The 22,568-nt window shown below is 43.2% G+C and overlaps 1 protein-coding gene across 5 annotated transcripts in view; it reads left to right on the plus strand.

Annotated features, from left to right (window-relative positions):
• Window positions 1-22,568, plus strand: part of LOC136964505 (pre-B-cell leukemia transcription factor 3-like) — a 42,977-nt gene that overhangs the window by 15,752 nt on the left and 4,657 nt on the right. For 2 of the 5 annotated variants that reach the window (XM_067258662.1, XM_067258661.1), the window contains exons 3-6: window positions 15,506-15,747; window positions 16,503-16,693; window positions 17,384-17,519; window positions 20,573-20,738. In XM_067258662.1, the coding sequence (XP_067114763.1) occupies window positions 15,506-15,747; window positions 16,503-16,693; window positions 17,384-17,519; window positions 20,573-20,738 (735 nt within the window). Of the gene's footprint in view, window positions 1-15,505; window positions 15,748-16,502; window positions 16,694-17,383; window positions 17,520-18,394; window positions 18,425-20,572; window positions 20,739-21,159; window positions 21,238-22,568 lie in introns of all 5 variants that reach the window. The other 3 variants (XM_067258659.1, XM_067258658.1, XM_067258660.1) reach the window with 3 other exon arrangements.

The following is a 22,568-nucleotide window of genomic DNA, read 5'->3' on the forward strand; positions in this document are numbered from 1 at the left end:
TAGTCAGGCCTGTAAATTAGACCAGGCAGATACCCCACCGGCCCTACTTCTGAGGGTTCCCACGCCTACACTTGTGTTTTGAACGGGTCTGTTGACTTGTTTGTTGCTCAGAAACCTGTCGTTCAGTCATACTGGCTTTGGCTGATCCTTGAGCTCTGAGGAGTTCCTTGAGGACCTAATGGAACTGCCAATGAATGTTTTCAGGCTTTAAGATAGTCTTCTAATTCTCCAGGGTGCTGTTAGTCCACTTCTTCGTTTCAAATGGGTCCCCGGTATCGCATTGGAACTTTTGAACATTCATGTGTGTCATAAATGTTTCTAAACCAAGGAATCCAAGGCAAAATTTCCCCCCTGTTCAGTAAAGCGAGGTAAAAAGGTAAACTCCCGAAAGACTATTTTCATTTCCATTTAGAGGAAAATGTTAGGTTAATTTGCTAACATATCTACAGTCATGACAGCTTCTCTTCATGTCTTGAGTCTCCTTGAGTTTTTGAGGGTTATAGATATATTTTGCTATTCTACTATACTAGAAAAGCTACTTTGAAATCAAGCTGGCAGTGATGTAGAACATGTGATTATGACGTGATTGTTCCTCAAAGATGAGGAAGAACACAATGTATTGGGTATTGACCGGCTACAGTCACATATTGTCTCCAGTCTTTGATAACAAGGTCAATCATTGGTCTAGAGACGCTCCTTTATTGTGTGAAAAGGTGCCTTCATATACCATTAACATTTTAAGCAAGCCAGACACAAGATGTGAAAAAAAAAACCTTAGCAAACAACATACCTTTTTGACCAATACCAGATTGATACAAATAAAATGAAAACACACTGACAGCAAGCTAATAATACGTAGATTTTTTTTGCAATGTCATTCAAATTCATTGCCATCTGACAATTCCTTCCTCACTCCTTTCTATATCCCCAACGACAACATAGCAATAAAAATGTTGAGCCCAGATCAGCCGACTGACTCAAAGACCGTTAAAGCAGCACGCTGCCAATCTAAGCACCAGTTCTGCACCGCTCTCTCCAGCTCTCAATTGACTCTTCTCCTGCTCTCTTTCTCTCTCTCTCTCTCTCTCTCTCTCTCTCTCTCTCTCTCTCTCTCTCTCTCTCTCTCTCTCTCTCTCTCTCTCTCTCTCTCTCTCTCTCTCTCTCTCTCTCTCCCTCTCTCTCTCTCTCTCTCTCTGTTTCTCTTTCTGCTTCGCCCCCTCTTTCTCTCTATGTCTCTCCTTAACTGGGTAAAAGAGATGCATCACAGTCTGGCAGTCAGAGGAGACAACAGGAGATTTTACTCTGGCACATCTCAATTCTCCTTTGATCACAAGGTGGCACAGAACAGGTTTTCTCTCTCCCTCTCTCTCTCTCTCTCTCTCTCTCTCTCTCTCTTTCTTTCTGTCTCTACTTTATGCACTCCTTGTAGACATGTGTTAAAGCCAAAGGATGCAAGGGAGAAATGTCTATGTCTCCATGGGGTCACCATAATGTTGAGATTTGGGTAGGTATGGATTGGTGAAAAGGAGAAGATGGATGTTATTTCATTTGTATTCACAATCATACTGTAGGCTGGCATTTGTACATTTCTCAAGGCTTCCAGTGAAGGCATGATAACTTCCTTGTTACAGTATACACATCTTTGAATGTCTTCCCATTTAAACAAACTCATCTCCCGCCACAGGCAACCAATAACCATCCCCTCCTCCTCCAACATCCTACTCCCCTCTTGTTACTTTATGACCAGCTTGTGAAATACATGCCGGCAACTCCCATTTACACCAATTAACATATAAAGCCTAATTGCCCAGATCATGGGGAGTGTAGTCCATAAAAAGCTTGTGGTGGAATTTGTGTAGGGCCTTGCTAACACACACACACACACACAGGTGGGGATGGAGGGTGAAGCACTGAATAGAAATGGTTATATTAGTACCGTAATTGCCAAAATGGTTGTTACTGCCATGTATGTGGGTGTGTACTGCAATTTTATTTGTGTTTTTCTCCCTCTCTGAATCCGGCTCTCATCCACTGGCATCCGCTTTCTTTTTTTACCCTCTCCCCAACTGAGTGACCGACCTAGCATCCAGCTCATCGAATACGGTGACTGATCCTTGCTGACTATTGGAGCTCAAGCTCATACCGTACTAAAACATCATGGGAAGACCCAGAAAATCTTAGATTTAGAGTGCAGTAAAACAGTCTAGTTTGAAATACAGTTAGCATTTTTTCTACCACCAGTTGACGCATACCTTTGCTTGTGCAATGTCAACAGTACGGCCACGGCTATGACTGCAACAAACCATAAAAATGATAGTCTCTTATGTATCCACTTTCAAAGGCTTGAGAAGAGTGCTGCTTTCCTTTGGAAGTCTGGACGGTGTTTTCAGCATGGTTTGTGGCAAGCGAGGCAGCGATAGATGTACTTTACACAGTGAGGAAGAAAGGCTACCATTGTACAGAAATGTAGCAGCACATACCGTTGTCACAGTGTTTATACTCAGCCCTTCTGGGAATGGTCCTCCATTCCAAGGGGCTGTTGAAAAAGTACAACCTTTCCAATCTTTTCCAGAGAAAAGATTACAGTGGTATACCCTGTCATCATGTTCACTGAAAACTTTACAATTATGGAGCAAATGTTAAATCTACTTGCGCAACCAGAGTTTCTCCCAGGTCGGTCACAGTCAGGATAGAAAAAGTGGGACCTCAGTTTGAATTGATACAGTGCCGCACTTGAATGATACTGTCTGCATTGAAACATGTTGTATAGTTTACTTCAGGTGGACAGAGGCGGCCTCTTCAAAGCTGTTTCCAGCGCTCGCTTTGTACCTGCTTCTTCTCTCATTTCGGAGAATAAAAGACAGGAGAAGTTAGTTGAAGGTGATGGATCCCTGTAGCCCCGGAGCTTTCCGGTGTGTTTATACACGCCTTGCATGGCAGCTTTCAACCCACATTTACCCCCTGATTTGCGACGAGCTTATGTGTGAATAATTAATGCCAATTAATCCTTAATTACGGTGATTAGGCAAGTCACAGGAAATTAAGCTACAGCTGGGGAAGTAGCCCCCCCCCCACACATTCTGTCGTTCCTAGCTCGCCCCCTCCCCCTTCCCCAATTCCCCCACCACCTCACCGCCTTACGAGATGGGGCAGAGGAGGAGCGTGCCAAGGTTCTGTGCCAGTGTGCGAGTCGCGTGTGACGACAGGCTTGCCGGCAGGTTAAAGACGGCAGTGGGTTAATGACAGTGGCACACACATCAAAATATAATCTCTCCCTATCCATCAATAAGACTTATGAAGGTGGTATTACGATGGGTTGTTCCAATGCGTCTGTACCCCAGATATGCAACAAGTACTGTATCATTTGACCACTGTTATAAAGTAATATGAAACAACGAAACAACATTATACCGTACCTGTTTCTGTATTTATTACACTTAACCATTTAAAACTTAACCCAGTAAAATAACATGTTCTGCTGTATGGTATTTCTTGCTCCATCCAAACGTGCACCAGGACTCCCAAAGAAAAACACTCTTAGCCATTAATAGCTCTCATAGGCAACTGAGCCAACAAAACTGGAATCGTTGGACTGCCAAACCTCCATTAACACCTAGTTTAACATCCCACTGGCGCCGTAACACAGCCTAATGTTGCAGAGGGGTTGGGAGTTGGAGTCTCTCCCGCTGAAATTAAATGGACATAAAAGGAATTGCGTGGGGAGAGGTCGAGGACTCCAGTAATATCTGTGATTATGTGACAGGCTGTTTGGGTGAACGAGGCTTTTGTTGTTTAATAGGAGTGGGGCCAGAGTGGGTGGGAGTGGGAAAAGTGCATGCTGGGATGGGGCGAGGTGTTGTTTTCCGGCGGCGGTCGTGTGCGGGGACAGGGAAGAGAGGTTTCTGTGTGTTTTCGTGTGGGGATAGTCCACTTGGTGGTGTATTGCCCATCGAATTACATAGGATCGGTTACACTCGGTTGTTTAAGTCCTCCGGCTAACACAGATGTAATTTCACGTTTAATTTGAAAGTCGTACCTTAAAATAGGCATAGCTGCAAAACAAATAGAAGAGAAATGTGCGTGTACGTGTACAGCGCGCATGCACGCGGTGTGTCTGTGTGCGTATGTGCCCAAATGATGCGTCAGCATCCTATTCGATTTCTCAGTATCAACAGGGCTTTGCCCCCCCTGCAGTGAACGAGACAAAGCCAGAGGGACGCGGTCAGCACTCTCTGCCTTCTCCGCTCAGAAGACCTCACCACAAACATCACAGAGCAAGGGAGGAGAAGAACCCCGGAATGTTTTTAATCATATTTGTCTTGGGTCTGATCGGCCTGTGATGTAGTTGTTCCCAGTAGGAGAGTTAGACTTGCATTCATTGATCCACAGTTGATTTATAGCACACTGTACATACAATACAGATCTGTGTTGAACATTAAGGGATATCATAAAGTGGTGCATATCATGTAACATTCTTCTCTTAGGGCTCAATAAGTATTTTTGTTGGTGGTTTTATTCAAATGTGTCCCTTAGAGTACAACCTCTTGTATACTACTCTGCCTTCTCATGTGGAATGCTTCATGTGAAGTCTTCCCTTGAATCTGAAATCCTGAAGCATTCACATTTACAGTCGAGGAGAAGCCGCAGTGTGTGTGTGTGTGTGTGCTGTGCCAGTGTTTACTCTGTAAAGCTATTAAATATTAACTCGCTAACTGTGATGGTCTTGGCAGAGAGACGAGACATGTCAGCCTGGAGGTAACTCTGACTCTGTGTGAACGGATGGTTCACAAGGCGCTTCAAAAGTCGCCTCTCTGACACACACATGCAACACACTCATAGTCACACACAGACACACAGTATGGCTCCTCATTACTGTAAAAGTAGCTTTTCCTGCTCAAAACCAGTGTTCCATGTATTGGTGTCTTATGAACTGTGGACGAGAAAAAAAAACTACTTATTTATTTACTGTATCTCGTAAAAAGGCAGCGCCAGTTTGGCAAATTGGATTTCCTAAACAGCAGGAGCCTGCTCTCGGTTGTCTTGTTGTAATGCGGCATTTTGTAAAACAAATGAGTTAATTCCTGTGAAAAACCAGGCATTATTGCTGGTCTGCTGACGGTTTAAAAGACCAGCTATTACACATTTGTGTAGTGCAGTTTTGGGCAAAGTGTCCATTCAAATTCTTAAACAGCCAATGGCTCATCACTTCTTAATAGACTATCCCTTAGCAGTCTAATGTTCTGTACAGTTAGTGGAGGAACTTCTCTGAAACAGGGGAGAGAGGAAAAGTAGACCTGTCATCCTGCCATATTCAAAAGTTGTCTTTTGTCTTTTCCATTGATAATCATCACGGATAATTCAAAAACTATGAGCAATTTGCTTCATTCTTCTGGTTGAATTAAAAATGAAATGAACAATAGTATTGAAACGCAAAACACATACAAAAAAACATACATTTGAATATTATCTAAACTTTAAAATTCTTGTAATCATATGCAACAGATTCAGTAATTACATTTTTCAACTCTATAGCCAATATGCCATTTTTTCAGATGTATGTATATGAAACATTAATATGCAGGCTATATGGAGTGTTTCATATACAGTGTATGTGTAAGTGATTCTTACAAGTATGTACAAGTGTTCACATATGAGCATACATAATAGCATAGAGTGAACACCAGTTACCCAACTGGCTATAAAAAAGCCTCCAGTACTATGTGAAATGTAAAATATTGCGTTTGTTTCCGTCGCTTAGGCAATGATGTTAGCTGCTATAGTTAGCTGCTAGGAAGTTATTTGGCTTATAGTGAAGCTTATAGTGTTAGCAATTGATGTCAGAATGATTACCCCTCGGCCTTCCCATGACCCCATAAGTGGAGCCAAATTCCTCACATGTTTTCTGTATCAAGTCACCTACTCACTTCCATTGAGGTGGGGAGGTGGAGATGGACAGGAAGAAAGAAAAGGAGGGAGGAATGAAAAGAGAGGAGGTAACAGCCTTTTATTGCCCAGGTAAATCAAACATGGCGTAAATCAACAGTAAGCAAAGAGATAGGCCTATCATGACATGGCCTATGTTGTAATTTTTTCATTCAAGCCAGCCATAATTTTCCATCTGTCATCGGCATGTATTTTCTACTGTACTTGTCACAGTTTGTACAGCTAGTGTGGCTCCTCAATAGGTAAATTGGTTGGCCTTGTGTGTCTTTATCTGGCTGTCATTCGGTGTGACAAATGGCAGTTCTAACAAAAGGACTTGATAGGCTATGTATCGATCAGTTGACTGTCAAGAAAGCATGTTAGCAGCCACTCAGAAAGGGAAGATGACATACTAATCACACATACCTTCAATTTATTATGTTCATTATAGCAAATTACCAATCAGTCAACGATTAGTCGCACCCAATGAGGAAAAATCTTAATCCATTGCCTATTTGTGAACTGATCATAATTCATAACCCTTATTTTACCAATCTGGTCATGAATGTGAATAGCAAATTAGTACAAATGTAGTATATTGCCTTTTCAGTAAAGAGATATGATTGTTGTCGAGTTCATTTACGTAAAACAACGAAACGCAACTTTGACCTGTAGTTCGGGTGTCATAAGATATTACCCAGCATGTGTGTAAAGCAAAATTATATTACTAATTTGATCGCGGTAGCCCACCATCGTTGCATATTGGGGGCCATGAAAAGAAATCACACACTGCACACCGGGGGTGCCTTGGAGAGATAAAACGCGTGTACGCCGTTGCTTTATGGCATAAAATATGCATTTAGGTTCCTCATTTCAACTCCAATTGGTGCCGCTTGGCAACGAAATCCACCACCTCCCATGGTTTCCCCTTCAATATTTAATTCCACAATTCTCCCTCTCCCCCTCCCCCCTCCTCCTCAAACCTGTCATTACATGGCGGCATAGTCGGCATCAAGTGTCGCGGCGAACAGATTAAATTATACTTGGAAATGGGTGCGAGTGATTTAAAGGGTGGAGGGCTGTATATTTGTTTTTGCCGCGCCGATAATGGGCTCTCGTGCCAAAAAGGCGCTTCGTTTCAATCCCCTGTTCATTCTTTCTATATTTATTCATGTTTCTTTGCCTTTACCCCCCTCCTCCCTCCATCCCTTCCCCTCCTCCCTTCTTTTTCTCCCGCTCTCCCTCAATCTGTTTTGTCTCACCAAACACAGGATACACCTCTGGTCCCCAGTGACTGGGTTGAATATACACACACTGGAGCCTAGGCGCCCAGTTCATCAAGAAGAAGGGAGGTGTGTGTGTGTGTGTGTGTGGGGGGGGGGGGGGTCTACAATATAAGTAAAGGGGAGTTGGAAATCTTTATTAATGGTACTCTCAAGCTGTTGATCCAATACATGAATTACCCCAACAGCCCACTACAAATCATTAATCTAACATTGCTAGTTTTAGCATACAAGGGCCTAATGCAATAATCCTCAGGGGACCCCGTAACATCCAGCCAGACTGCATGGAGACCAGTATACAAAGCTGGCTGGTCAGCAAAGGTTCTTGACTGTGGAGAGTGGGCTTCTGCTTCTCACTAACTGAGGCATTGAGGCGTATTTTAAGCATCATGCACGATTTACTGTTCAAGGCTTTGAGTCTCACAATGACCTTTTTTCTATTTTTTGAAAGCAATATTTTCTTATTTTACAATGCCTCTACAATATGCATATCACCTTTTGGGTGCCACTGGATGGCATTATGCACTGTACAATTACTTTATGACACAATTCTCAGCATATCACTTCTCTTGTTGCCTCTGCCTGTGCTAAATAGTTAACAGAAAAGTGCCGGTTATGTTTCTATGGTGCTGCTACTGGTTTAAAAAAATAAAGAATGGAATTTTGGGTTAAACCTGCAACAGAAACAGTTATGGAAAGTGGAACATTAAGCATTCACTAAGAAGTTGTGTGGCCCATGCCAAGCTCACATTGCCTCTCTGAGCTCAGTACTAGGTCGAGAAGCGTCACATATGCCTGACAGCCAGACCCCCCAGTGATTCCAGATTAGAATTGGCAGTCACACACAGGAATCCCTAGTCCCGAATAATCCAGATTAATAACAAGAAGGATAAACTCGTTTACAACTTCTTTGGGTCAGCACTTATCCTAACAAGGTATAGCTTGAACATCCTATCGTATGACATGTGTTCCATCTGTGTGTGTAAATGTTTGGATGGCCCGTGGCTCCTTTGAGATAATTGGTTCCTATAGGAGATGCAGTAGGCAGCATATGTACAGTATTCTGTAGAGATACAGACTGTAGAAAATACAGCATACTGTAGATACGCAGACAGTATAAGATGTGCATCTGGAAATCCTGACATATCTATGGAGACAGTACAAAACACAGCTGTCACATAATTGTGTACATGTCAATTAATAAACACTGCAAATTGGAAACACACAAAGCTACACGCACACACACACAGTGGGGAGGTCTCCTAGGATGACTGCCCCTGACTGATCCTCTAACATGGCCCCCCTACTTGGGCTCTCAGAAGGTTTATGGCCAGCCCCCCTACCGCAACAGTCTGCTTCTAATGCGGGATGAGGCGTACACGGAACACAGTCATCCCAGCTCGCTGTGTGTGTGTTGGAGAGGAGGTCATCATGCTTATTGCTCTTTGATGAATTGAAGTTTTTCAATCATACGCTAACGCAATAACTTCCTTTTCGACTGTACGCTCGTAGCGTTGAAAAATTTAGCGTTTTTTTTTTTTTCGGTCTGTCCGACAGAAAGAGCCTGAATGAAGATTGATTGTGTTTTTTGTTTTGGAGAAACATTTACAGGTTTCTATATTCCGGTCATTTCCCAAAAGCTCTGTGAACTGATCTTGTCCATTTCAATGAGCTCTTTAACAGAGCAGCCAGGCTCCGAGACAGACGCCTGCCCTTTCTGCCCAGGACCCAATATTTATTCAATGGGACCCCGCATCGGCCACCTGGTGCTCAGTGTGTGGGGTGTGTGATGTGCATCCATCTGTGCGTTTTGTGTGTGTGTGTGTGTGTGTGTGTCTGCACATGCATGTGTGCGAATGTGTTTGTGTGTTGCCCCAGACTGAAGGTCTGTGAAGGTGTATTGATTGGTTGGGTGGGTGGGTGGGTGGGTGGGTGCGTGTGTGTGTGTGTCTGTGTCAGAGAGCCCTGTCCTCCTATTCTCTGGTGGAGGTTAACAAGGAATTCAATCAAGGAGCATGTGTCCCCACCGAGCACACAAAAGTGTGAAATAACAATGTGGTTGAGGCCTTGTGATTAATTTCTATCGATCCACATTTAGCAAAGGACGTAGCCTGTATGCGTTAGTCCCTGAAATGAAGTGCTCGAATATCAGTTTGGCCCAAGGGTAAAGCTAATAATGAGGTGAATGAAGTTAGCAAATGGACTACTTGAGCGCTGATGTAGTCAGATTGAGCACACAATGGAATGAATACGATTATGCTCTTGATGAGAGGTTCAGGGTACTGTGGCCATGGTGATGGTGGAGTATTGGGATCTAGACTGACTGGCCTTAACCTTCTTGCAGGTGTATGTGACACATACACCCTAAAACACACAGAGGTACTAAGCCTGTGGTGGCACAGGATTCTGACCATTCTGACAAGTGAGTTTGAACGACAAGCTTGTACGACACTGTGGGATTGTGAGTTCTGAAAACACGAATGTCATTAGAAAATCTCAACTGAATGAAAGATATATGAACAATATACATGACATGTGGGACAAATATTTGATGCTTTACATCCTTTTTGAAGCCTCTCGCAATGTATCAAAGCTCCATCACTTCCACTTGCTAATCCCTAAACAAACCAAAATGGTGTTCCCTTTCACGCACACGTTGACTTTTTTCTCAAGGGACACAAAAGACAAAGTGTTGCTATTATAAAGCCATAACCCTTGAGAGAGCGCCACTCAGTCAACAGCTGTCCCAATGTTTGTCTATCTAATGGTGTTTCCATTCTGACTTTTGAACTGTGTCATCACCTAACCATTATCAAATCTGAGAGAAAGGGAACCATGGACTGCGTGAGAGAGTTAACGGTGTGAGAAAGCAAAAGAAAGTTGGGCCAAAGTGGGGAAGTTGGTGGTTTGAATGTATGTGTGATTGAATTCGTCAATTGATGTTGTTACTGTACAAGCTTCACCTGTACGTAAAGACATACATGTTTGCAGTATTGCTATATCCAGCTGCATATGACTAAAAGAGGACTATTAGTAGATAAGATGTTTGCTTACCTGTAAAAGTGACAGTATATTATTAAGGTGGCTTCTACACAGTAAATGGAATTAGACTGCCGAGATTTATACAATGTCAGACTTACATTTTTCAGTCATGAACAGCAAGGTTTGACCTAGGCTGTTATTGTGCGCCGCGTTGTGTGTGAATTTGAAGATTTTGAAGTATGAAACAAACAGCTTCCCCCCCCCCACCCCCCCTCTTCAGTTCTCAAGCATTCATCGTAGCTTGCGGCAGAGAAAAGATTTTCTTTTCAAGAGGCTTAGCTGAGAGGTTTAAAATTTCACTTAAGTGTTTGGAAAGATGATACCTTGCAATGAAGCGGCACTCTTGAGAAATAAACGTCTTTCGCTTCTTAAAGAGGATAAAATGGTGGTTATTTGCGCTTGACATGCAGCTTTTGACCCATGAGGGCATCAACCATTTGCTCTTTTTTTTCTCTATTCAGAGACGTCATGCAGATACAGGATTTTGCACTTAGCGATGATATTTCATTGAAGGTCAACTAGCTGGTCTATGGGAGAATGAATTGAAATATATATCTGTTGCTGTTACTAAATGCTTGCATTGATCCAGGTGAGTATTATGCTTGAAACAGCAGATCCCCTGGAAGAGTAATATATTGTTTTTGCTTCATTCATCTTCATATAAAAAAAAGCCTAGATTAAATAACATTGGTTAGTGTTGTTCCACAAGGCAGGGTCCTATTGCACAGAGCTGCTTTATCTAAACTGTACTTTTTGTTTTCTGTTTTCTGACGCCAATAGCTAATAGCCACACACACACACGCTGTGCACCCATGTCATCACAGACAGAGCTTTATATTCAAACCCTTCCATTTTGTGTGTGTCGCACTGGAGCCCTTCTAGTCTGTGCATGTGTGTGTGCTAGAGGAGCACTATACTGCCTCCACTCTATAAACCATGCATATTTACCCGTCATTGAGAAACTGAGAAAAGCTGGGTTGAAGGCTAGGGACGTTGTGTGCTAGTGAGTAGGGAGTGGTGGTGTGTATTTGTGGTAGTGGTGGTGTGTTTGTGTGTGTGTGTGTTTGTGTGAGGGGGGGGGGGGTATAAAAGAACTGGGGAGTTTAAATCTTCTTACGGTTGAGTAGTATGGAGGAAGTAATTAAACATGGTTCAACAAGGTCAGCTCTCATTTTCTATTCCCCCAACACTCAGGGGAGCACACACACACACATACACACACACATACACACACACACACACACACCCAGCAACCCAATCTGGCTTGCTAATACAGGAACCAACATGAAGATATACATGCACAGACAACCTTTTTTTCTCTCTCCCACTTCATTCCCTCTGACCCTCTCAAAACCCATCCCTCTTCTTCCTCTCTCCAGTCTCCATACTTAGCACAGGCTCGATCTAAAGACACACAAAAACACCCACCACATACATGGACCCCCACCTCACTCCTGGGCTGGCTTGTTTCGGGCCCATGTTTACCAGGGTTGATCTTAGCCAGACTTGCACAGAAGGAAACCCTCTCGCTCTCCCCTATGATCCCATACTAAAGAACTCCAGCTTTGGCATAACGAGCGACATGTAGAAGTCATGCATTATGCCGAAAACAGATGAAAAACGTTGATTATCCGATAGATATGGTCAAATTTATGGCTGTGGTTGTTGGCTCTTTCCGTGACTTCCTCCTCTCTCTCTCTCTCTCTCTCTCTCTCTCTCTCTCTCTCTCTCTCTCTCTCTCTCTGTCATTCACAAACCCACAGTAAACACACATACGCATGCACACACACACACACACTCATGCATGCACAGACACACAAAGGTGCTACGCCGACTGTATGCACTGGAGGCAACAGTAAGGCACCGGGCTCCCAAAGGATGACATAGATCATTTTCCATTTGGAGAAAAAGAGAGAGAGAGAGAATAGGTACGCAATATGTAGACAGGCCTTTGTGTCTCAAAGGCAGCTCATTCCCCTTAGATCAGCTGTAGACTGCAGTCTGGTAATTGGTGCTCTCTGGGTTTTTGCCGGGTTTGTTTCACGGGCCCAGGGCGACGGGGAAGTTCGGAATTGGAGCTGGATTCTCCTTTATTACAGGGAGAGAATGGGCTCCTTCTTCGCTCTCCTTCAGGCACTGCGCGTGTGTGTGTGTGTAAGTGTGTGTGTGTGTGACAGAGAAGAAGGCAGAATGTGTACTGTTTTTGTGTCAGTGTGTGTGCGGGTGTCTTGGCTCCTTTCTGTGAATGCGCTCATACCAAATCTCAGCGATGGTCTGTCATCCTGTCTGTGGAGGAGGGTTCATCCAATTGCAATGCGGTATATGTACTGCAGACTGCTGCTGATGTCTTTTATGATGGCGCGCACACACACACACAGAAACAAACACACACACACAGGACACAAGCGCAGAGCCTGCCAAGCCCATCTCCTAAATTCTATTCACATACACACATTAATTTCACACACAGTAACGCAAACACAATTTTACCCTCCCAGCCCTTGTCTCTCGCCCCTTCAATATAGTAAAATTATGATTACTAACACAAAATCAGCACTGGGTTCTCCAGGCAGGGAATTATTTATACAGCCACACCAGCACACCCATGCGTGTAGTGCTAGATTGCATTCTTTATGTATGTATGTATGTGTATATGCATTCATCTCCCGGCATCTCCGAGACCTGCTTTGTAGTGTGTGACCTGGTTTTATTCAATCTCTTGCCTACTAATTAGGGTGCCAGTAAGTGTAAGGAGGTAGTGCAGAGGAAAGGAGAGGAGCGAGGAGGAGAGGAGGGGGGGGGGAGGGGGACAGAATAGGGGAACTGAGGAGAACAGTAGCCCGTGGGTATTCCAGGAAGATTTTCCTTGTGCTGAATTTGCATCATTTGGCCATGGTGCCACCAAGGAATGATAATGTTCTATCTCAGGAGTGAACAACATTAAGCAATTAGAAAGGAAGAAAATGTATAGGTTGGATGTCATGAGAGAATTATTCCTGAATTATGGTGGGGTTGTTTTTCCATAAATATTCCTCAGTGGAGAAAGATGCATTGTGATTTACTTAAGTTGTATAACAAATGCAACAATCATCCACTTAAAATACAGACAAAGCTGTAACAGAGGACCAATTATCAACCCTGAACTGGCTTCTTCCTTTAATGTCACCCCTGTGACCTGCCATTCACGATCACATCACCTGGGCCCACGCCTGCACAATTTTATGTACATGACAGCGCTCCGTTTCCAACGCTTGGATGACCGTCCATTGTCACACAAGGCTACCAGTCGCACCCCCACCTCCCGCCTTCCTGGTGGGAGAAAGAGAGAGAGAGAGGCTGGAGAGAGAGAGAGAGAGGCTGGAGAGAGAGCCACCTTTCACAAGGCTGGAGAGAGAGCCACCAAGGATGGAGGAGTCAAACAGAACCCCCCACCCCATACCTCCACCCACTGCCCCCGCCAGCTAAGGCTCAAACAGCCAGCAAAGGGACTTAAAGTGACAGCTGGATCTGGGTTGGAATGGCACAGCAGGGCCTCCCATGTTACAGTTAATATACCTGACATGAAATTCAGCCCCCGGGTAGCACTGTCTGCAGCCTGAGTTACCTGGGGAAAGTAGGCAGAAAGGACAATGGGAGAGAGGGAGGTGAAGAAGGGCTAACACAAGCTAATATGTTAACAATGAGTGCTTTTAGGGGAATCATTCGTATGTTCCCGGGGTCCTATGTTCTCAGTATCTTATGGGTCAGGGTTAGAGTCAGACTTTTTTGGGGGGGGAGATCTTCAAAAACACATAAAACAATAACCATTGGTGTTGTTGTGTTTATATATCTGTTTGGGAGCCCTGTCCAAATAAATTATATTTATGAATTATTTTAACTTAAAATTGGTCAAATTTGGCCCCAAGACAATATACTGTAACACTGTACCCTGGGGATACTGTTACATTTAATAATTTTTGTTCAAACCTCAGATTCAATATACTTACTGAAATATGCCAAAAAGTTAGAAAGGGGCATTCACCGTTTATCGGAATTTACCTTCTTTTCAGCTAATTTTCAGTTTCATTCTTATTTGAGGCCCAAACGCATGAGACTTCTCTCGGCTGTTGCAGTATTTTCGGCCCTTGAGGATACTGTCCTCAGATACAGTTTTGACTTCCGAACCAAACCTAACACTTTGTGAAACCTCCTCCTTTGACAACCCATCTTCCTCTTAATTGAGATGAAATCCAAAGAACAACACTGGGCTTGGTCCAGCTGTCTTGGCGTGTGGCGGGCGAAGTGGGGAACTCTGCTCATGTGAAAACAGGACACAAGATTTGGCGGTGCCCGATGCTTATTTCGCCTCGGATGGGACCGCAGCCAATGGAGCGCTGCAATATTGCTCACCGTGGCGATGTCGCTGCTCTCCGTGGCACTGTCGCTGCTCACCGTGGCGACCCGCTGCTGTCGAGCCTACTCGGATCAGTGGCACCGTCTCTCACAAACACCCACATGTGTGTGTGTGAATGGGTTAAAGTGCAAGGCACACTAAGCAGACTGATTGCGAGGGGCACTGAGACAGTGTGTGTGTGTGTTTGCAAGAGTGTGTTACCCTTGAGTCAACATGGTTGAAATGTTCCAAAGTGAATGGAGCTTTGTTTGAGCTGGCATCCACAAAGCTTTTCTCCCACTGTCTGAAAGACATGACAAATGACCTTGGTAATGACGTTCAAATGTTTTACAGTCTGCCTCCAGGCCCTATCATAAACACTGTCTTTTTACTGTGTGTTTGTATGCTTGTGTCTGGGAAAGTGTGTGTTGGTGTAGATGATTGTGTGTGTGTGTGTCTGTGTGTGTGTGTGTGAGTCCATCTCAGACATCGATGCTCAGCCAGCTTGTAATTTCCAGCTTTGTATTCTCACTTGTCCACAAGGCAGGACAACTCACTGAATCTCTGGACTAATTAGAATGCGTGGGGCCATTCCCCAAATAATATTCACTGTGGTGGTGAAAGGTGTTGACAGCAAAGACAGCAAGGCTGCCTTAATAAACCATACTGTGTATTGTCCAAAGACTTAGTATATATTATTATTACGTTCGTTTTTTAACCACATTGAATCACCATCATTGTGTGTCATTTATACAGTCTATCCCAGAATGGTACATTATGGTACTATAATAAATGTTTGAGTTCAACAAACCTTTTGGACCAAATATGGCTTTACTCTAGTAGGCTTTTTGTGTTGATCATGTGATGCCTGTCTTCTCTCTGATAGGCCTGAGTATCCGCGGCGCCCAGGAAGAGGACCCTCCGGACCCCCAGCTCATGAGGCTGGACAACATGCTGCTGGCAGAGGGCGTGTCCGGACCGGAGAAAGGAGGCGGATCGGCAGCGGCTGCGGCTGCGGCAGCCGCGGCAGGGGGCGGAGCCGACAACTCCATCGAGCACTCGGACTACAGGGCCAAGCTCACGCAGATCAGACAGATCTACCACACCGAGCTGGAGAAGTACGAACAGGTGAGGTGCGAGCTGTCCATTAACGGCAGCCGTTGATTGCAGGACGGTCGTTGGATTACGGTTAGGGTGCAGGCTAGTAGAGGAGACTTTAAAACATGCTATATTCATTCGCCAGTTTGTCCCTCATTAGTTAGTTTTCTCATTTGCTAAATGCTGGGAGTCTGATAAATGAAAGGCTAAGTAGACTACAGAGGACCTCAAAAGAGCAAATCTCCCCTCTTCAGTAAGACTCAGTTTGACTTAGTAAACCATTCAGGTTGAAATACTAAATACAAACAATCAGAGGAAAACAATCCATCTGTGCTTAGTGTGTTTAAATCTCAAACACTTTTTTGCACTTCACCTGCACATTTAGTCCAATGGAGCGCCAGCCTCTGTTTAAAGTAAACACAAGCCACTTTCCGGCTCAGCCAGATTTTTAATGACACAAGTGTAAACACTTCACTGGCGACGTAATGAGCTCAAGTGCTTCCCAAATAAATAGGATGTCCAAACAAATTTCGAATAAGCCCAAAGGTTTAGTGAGAAAGAGATACAATTAGCTAGACTGTAATATTGGTGCTAAACCAACACTAGCATTTGCGGGTGGTTTTTCTTATGGAGCGGTGAAAGCATAGAAATGCAACACTACACCTGATCAATCAGCACCACTGTTTCTTGGGAACAGTGCATTCTTTCCTTCAGAGCAATTGAACCATTCGAAACGGACCGGCCTGTTTCTCCTTGTTTCACCATGTGACCCTTCCCCATGACAGGCATGTAATGAGTTCACCACTCACGTGATGAACCTGTTGAGGGAGCAGTCGCGCACACGGCCCATCTCGCCCAAGGAGATCGAGCGCATGGTCGGCATCATCCACCGCAAGTTCTCCTCCATCCAGATGCAGCTGAAGCAGAGCACCTGCGAGGCCGTCATGATTCTGCGCTCCAGATTTCTCGACGCCAGGTGAGTGTGTTTGTGTGTGTGTGTAGGCTTGGGTTTGGGTATATGCAGATCTGAACGTTGAATGTTTATGTTAAAACATTTAAAATACTATTGTCATTATTATTATTGTTATGTTCATGTAGAACTGGCATGTGTTGATCTTTTACATATCTTGGCTTCCATATTATGTATATTTCCCCAGACATGTTAATAACAAAATGAGTGAATAAGCTTAAAGGCAACTCACCCAGTGTGCAGTGAGTTTATTGAGTATTGATATCATTCAAGCACAACAGCAACAGCGATCGAGGAACCACAGAGGTGGAAGACTTGGGTAACTTTGGACGGAGTTAAATTGAGCAGATGCACACTTGTCGTTGGATCATCCGCATGAGGGAAGTTTAATGGAGGGAGAGCGATCATTGGACGTGCTGCAATACGACTGGCAATGTGTCCAGGGACACGTAGAGAGAAAGGGACCGTGGGTGAAACAGAGGAAGATGTGGGGGATATTGAGCAACAATTGGAGGCTTTCTGGACTCTTTTATTTCCTTTTTTTTACAGGCACCACTTTTCTGAATGCTTGAATTGTTTGGAAGTGTCCCTTCCTTGATGAAGATGAAGAATGCTGAAATGTTATATTCTGTTCGTTATTCTGTATGCGCCGCAGAATCGGTCATCCCTTTTTTCTTTCGTCCATGTCCCTCGCAGACGGAAAAGGCGGAATTTCAGCAAGCAGGCCACAGAGATCTTGAACGAATACTTCTACTCGCACCTCAGCAACCCCTACCCCAGCGAGGAGGCCAAGGAGGAGCTGGCTAAAAAGTGTAGCATTACTGTTTCCCAGGTGGGTAAATGCCATTTCTCCCTCTCCTTCTCTCTCCATTTCTCTAAAAACACACTGTAGCTAGTAGGAAGGAATCTTTGAGGTACTTAGTTGTATTGACTGATTGATTATATTGGCAGTGCATCTCTAGCAATAATTTCTGGTTAAAAGCATTACCTAATTGGTTATGCAAATAAGCAGTAAGTTGATTTGCTGTTTTTTTTTTTTGTGGCCAGGAAGTGACTTCAATTAACCTTTAGTAATGCTTCCCTATTTGATTATGGAATGTAGTTTCCGTCCCAATTTGCATGTTTGTCCCCATTATTCCCACCTGCTATGTGTGTGTGTGTGTCTGTCCTCCCAACCTGTCTGTTCTGCCTCGTGCACACTGTGACACTGTGACAACGGGGAGACGCAACTGGGGCGTATGATGCCGGATGGTCACTGCACTAAAGCTAAGCGCTTAATGCTTGCATTCAGACAAAACGTGCGAGTGACCTGTATAGGCAGCGCATAGGTGGTCGCTATTTTAGAACTCCCTTCTCCAACACAACTAGAAGTTGCATTTCAATCTAGAATTTTATTGACTTCCCGTATTTTGCCCCAATGAGCATGTCCCCATTTCCCCTTAATACCTATTGTCCTGTGGTTGGATAGCAACATATTATCTGGTTTGGTTTTCAATTTTACTCCAAAATAATCGTAAACGTTTCTCTCAAAATTTGTTGTTCAGCTCTTGAGGGAACCCATCATTATTTTATTTTTTTATCCTCCATTTTTGTCGATCCTCCGAATCTGATGTGAAAATGTTGTGTTTGTTGTGTTGGGGGAGGGGGGTGGTGTCTGCGGCCTGCAGAGTCAAATACTGTAAAAAGCCCATTCTTTTTTGCCCTCAGGGCGGGGGAACCACCATCACAGTGTCACAGGTATGTCACGACTCTCTCCTCATCTGCTGTTTTGTTGATTTGGTTGATTTGGTTGGACTGTCACTCTTTACAGTGACTTAGGACAGGATCATGCTGTGCGTGGGTACGCAACATGTCCTGCATACTTGCGTTAGCTTAAAGTAAGGTTAGTAAGGTTTTTATGTTGACTGGTGTTAACTTGATACTCATTTGGACAATGAATGCATGCATGGTGTCTGGAGGTACACAAGTCAGACACTACACAGACTCCCTGGCACGCACACACACACACACTCACACACACACACACACACACTGTAGTAGTCATCTGTGTCAATGTTTGATATAATCAAGGTTAGCTTGAACAGTATTAGTTGTCCCAGTGTCACAACAATTTTTCAAGTACAATTAAGGTGGAATTTCCTTAGTCTGGGCCTCCAAGGTAGGGGTTCTTCATTAGTTTGCGTGAAGATACTGGGGTGAACATCAATCCAACGATGGCTTTGGAGATGACAAGATGACTCTATTGGCTTGGGATGAGGAAGGTGGGGAGGGGGAGGAGAGGAGATGTTAGTGAATTATTAAGTGCAACTGTTTGGTTTCTCTCTGGTGAGTTTGGGAGAGAATCTGCAGTTGTCAGGTCCCATTCTGTTGCAATACATCTCCGGTATTTTTCAGTCGTCTCTCTCTTTGGTCTTTTTCTCTCTTTGCTCCTCTCTCTCTCTTATTCCCTTATCTGGTCTGCTTCTGGTATCTCTTTTCTCTCTTTGTGTCTCCTCTCTGTGCTCTGCAGGAAGTACAGGAAATTGTCTCTGTTTCTGAATCAGGATCAGATTCTGTTACACAACATTCTACTCACCGAGCCCCCGCTAGAACACCAGTTCCACAAATGGAATATAAACACTGAGTTGTTTACCACAAAGCAACTAAAGTCTTTCCACATTATGCAGTGGTTATGGGTTATGGCAATCACATGTAAAAATATTTTCTACTGCTCTGCTAGACTTCCCATGACCCAAAAATGTTGTGACTGGAAAGGGGGGCGTTTTAGAAAATAAAATAGCGCCAATTTTATTTAAATGTCACTGCACACATACACGAAAACTCACACACACACACACATGCATAAACTCAGATGCACACACACTCATAGTGGTCAATGACCTTTGAGCTATCATGTGACATTATTGTCTACCCTTCTTTGATCTTTATGTGTCTAACGTGCATGACCCGCATTCATTTCTTTCATGAACACCACTAGTATACATGCATTTGAAAACAAACAATTGCATGTATTTTTGAATCCCTTTGTAACTGGTACTTTTCTCGCCAATGTCTTCGATAAGTTCTACTGTATATACAGATTTTGTCAATGATAGAAAGTTATAGTGTAATTTGATTATGGCAACGCATTTTTTGCTAATGTTGCTAAAAGCTAACCGGCACTTAAATTGACAATTCAAATAAAAAATGTACAACATCATCCTCACTTTCTGTAGTTATAAAACAACACAAATTCTGGTACAGCTGTTCTATAAATGCTTTAATTTGAGCTTGTTTTCCTTTGTATTCAGTAGGTTTATAGACTTCAGTCACCCAGGTTTAGTGTCCTGTGACCTTATAAAAGGAAAGACCTTTAGAGACAGTTGCTACCCCACATGCACACACACACACTCACACTTTATGTACTGAAACACACAAGCACACACCCACACACCGCCATCCTTTTGGGTAGAGCATGGCTGACCATATTTTGACACTTTACAATTCATAAGTTTGAGATCACATATAAGATAAAATATAAGAAACAGATTCCTCACAGACATCAAGGGGATTTTACTTCATGGAAATGATAAGCTCTTAGTTGAAATGTGTTACTTGAAAAGTAGAAATTATTTTGAATGAATGATCTTTAATTACTTGATTTTAATGTAATTTCTTTATTTGTGCCAATTTTTGCAATTTTTTTGACAATGTTGGTGTTTCTAATGTTTTTAAATTTGGAAATTACATCAACCAATTGGCTGTGTCCATCATATGACTCTGTCCACAGGAATTCTGATGACTTTCCAGATATGGGGGCGGACCCCAATGTGGCAAAATCTAAATAAAAAATAGTGTATAAAATGATGTCGAGATACTCAATCTCTTCTTTCCCTGTATCCTCAGGTATCCAATTGGTTTGGCAACAAGAGGATCCGGTACAAGAAGAACATTGGAAAGTTCCAGGAGGAGGCAAACCTGTATGCTGCCAAGACCGCTGTTACTGCTGCCCATGCCGTAGCGGCTGCTGTCCAGAACAGCCAGGCCAACTCGCCCACCACGCCCAACTCTGGTAGGAACCTACCACTTGTGTACTTTGGGATTGGAATCATCAATGTTGGCTCTTTGTATCTGTATAGAGTGGGGTATACAGTATGTACTCTGTGTACAGTGCAATGATGGGTATGAGAGACAACTGAGGTAGAAGTTTGATTCCAAAAACAACCGACGTGCTTTTGGTCATGTGGTTAATTCTGCTATGTTTGTCTAGCGTGATGAAAACTAGTGTATTCATCCAAAATGTAGGTAGCTCTTAGCCTTATCCTTATCCAAGGAAGCAATTTTAAGTCTTTAAAAGGATTTGGGATGTCAGTTATCAAAAACGTATTGAATACTTCAGCTGTTGGATTACATGGCCACAATGAAACTCTAGCACTCAATGGGGATGATTCAGAGACCATGGTTCTGAAGTGGCTCCCTTCTCTCCTACCCAGGATTCCAGATGAAAGATGAGGAGTTTCAGCTGGACACTGCCGAGAGCAAAAACTCCCTTTTATCCAACATGTTCACTGGTACTACTATTTTAGTAACACTCCTAAATGTTGTGAAATCACACTCATGTCAAAAGCAGTCCTCCCATTGGTTTATCCCCCATACCCATGCCACAGTAAAAGCCTGACCCCGTCTCCATTGAAGAGTCTTCTGTTTATTTCATCAAGACGGTCGTTTGTTTCTTGTTCTGTTGTTTCATGTATTTTATTAGAATCTCTCATTCTTGGCATATTTTTCTCCTGGTCTACTGTACCCCTTTTCTCTCAGTCTTCTTTGGATGGATGGATGGATGGATGGCAGAGAGTGTCTGAAATGTATTTTTTATTCATCAACATATATTAGGGGTGTAACGGTACACATGTTACAGTTCGGTAAGTACCGTGATTTTGGGGTCATGGTTCGAGTTCAGTACAACAGGAAAAGGCATAAAATCCCAAATGCTAGGTTTCCTTTCATATTACTTCAATTCCACAGTCAATCTCTCATTTTATATCAATCTTTTCACAAAATTATTGTCTAAACGACATTGAAAACAGCTAACATTTTCCATTTGGGACTTATTGGAGATATGGAGATATTGCCCCTGTTGAGTGCCCCTGTTTTGCATTTTGTTTTACATAGCCTACTTTCACTTAGCTAATTTACGTATCACTATTCCAGAGCAGATAATGGCCAAATTGAGCATTGTTAAATGATAACTCTGACACAGTAGTTGAATGAACTTGTTTCAATGGTATTTCATTGTGGATGAAATGCTGGCTAGCTAACGAGCAGAAAGACAATATAAAGTGAGCACTTTAGTTTCAGTAGAGATGCAGTGAATTTGATATACGTGTTAATGAATCAACAAGCTTACATTCAATCTCTTGACAACGAACGACAAACGTCGCTGTCCAGGTGGTCCGATACAACAGCACTATGTTTCAGGACCAGGCTGTTTAAAAGCTGTTTGTAGCCTACAGTGAGAAAAGAGATAGCTAACAAGCTTCAAATATTTAATGGGGGACCATATGTTTTAGCTTTATATCCAGCTAGCTTGCTGCGAGCATTTCTCAAACCCAGCACTAAAGTACGGACAGATGAGGGAAAATTGTGCATTGTCTCATTTCATCTGATCAACCTCATAATCCGTTTCCATCCGGTAGAAACGTCTGTGAAGATGTATTCTTCATCTGACTGCATGCACCAAACTGTGATGTCTGCACCGTGAATTTGCAGTACCGTTACACCCCCAATATATGTATATATTACAAAATAGGCCTATATTTGTTTTTCAATTCTATTGGTAAGGTAAGGACATGAAGCAAAGTCTTCAAACTTTTTACTAAGGGGTCCTAAGACACTGTTCATA

This window comes from Osmerus mordax, chromosome 20 (genome assembly GCF_038355195.1).
Source record: "Osmerus mordax isolate fOsmMor3 chromosome 20, fOsmMor3.pri, whole genome shotgun sequence".
Lineage (NCBI taxonomy): Eukaryota > Metazoa > Chordata > Actinopteri > Osmeriformes > Osmeridae > Osmerus > Osmerus mordax.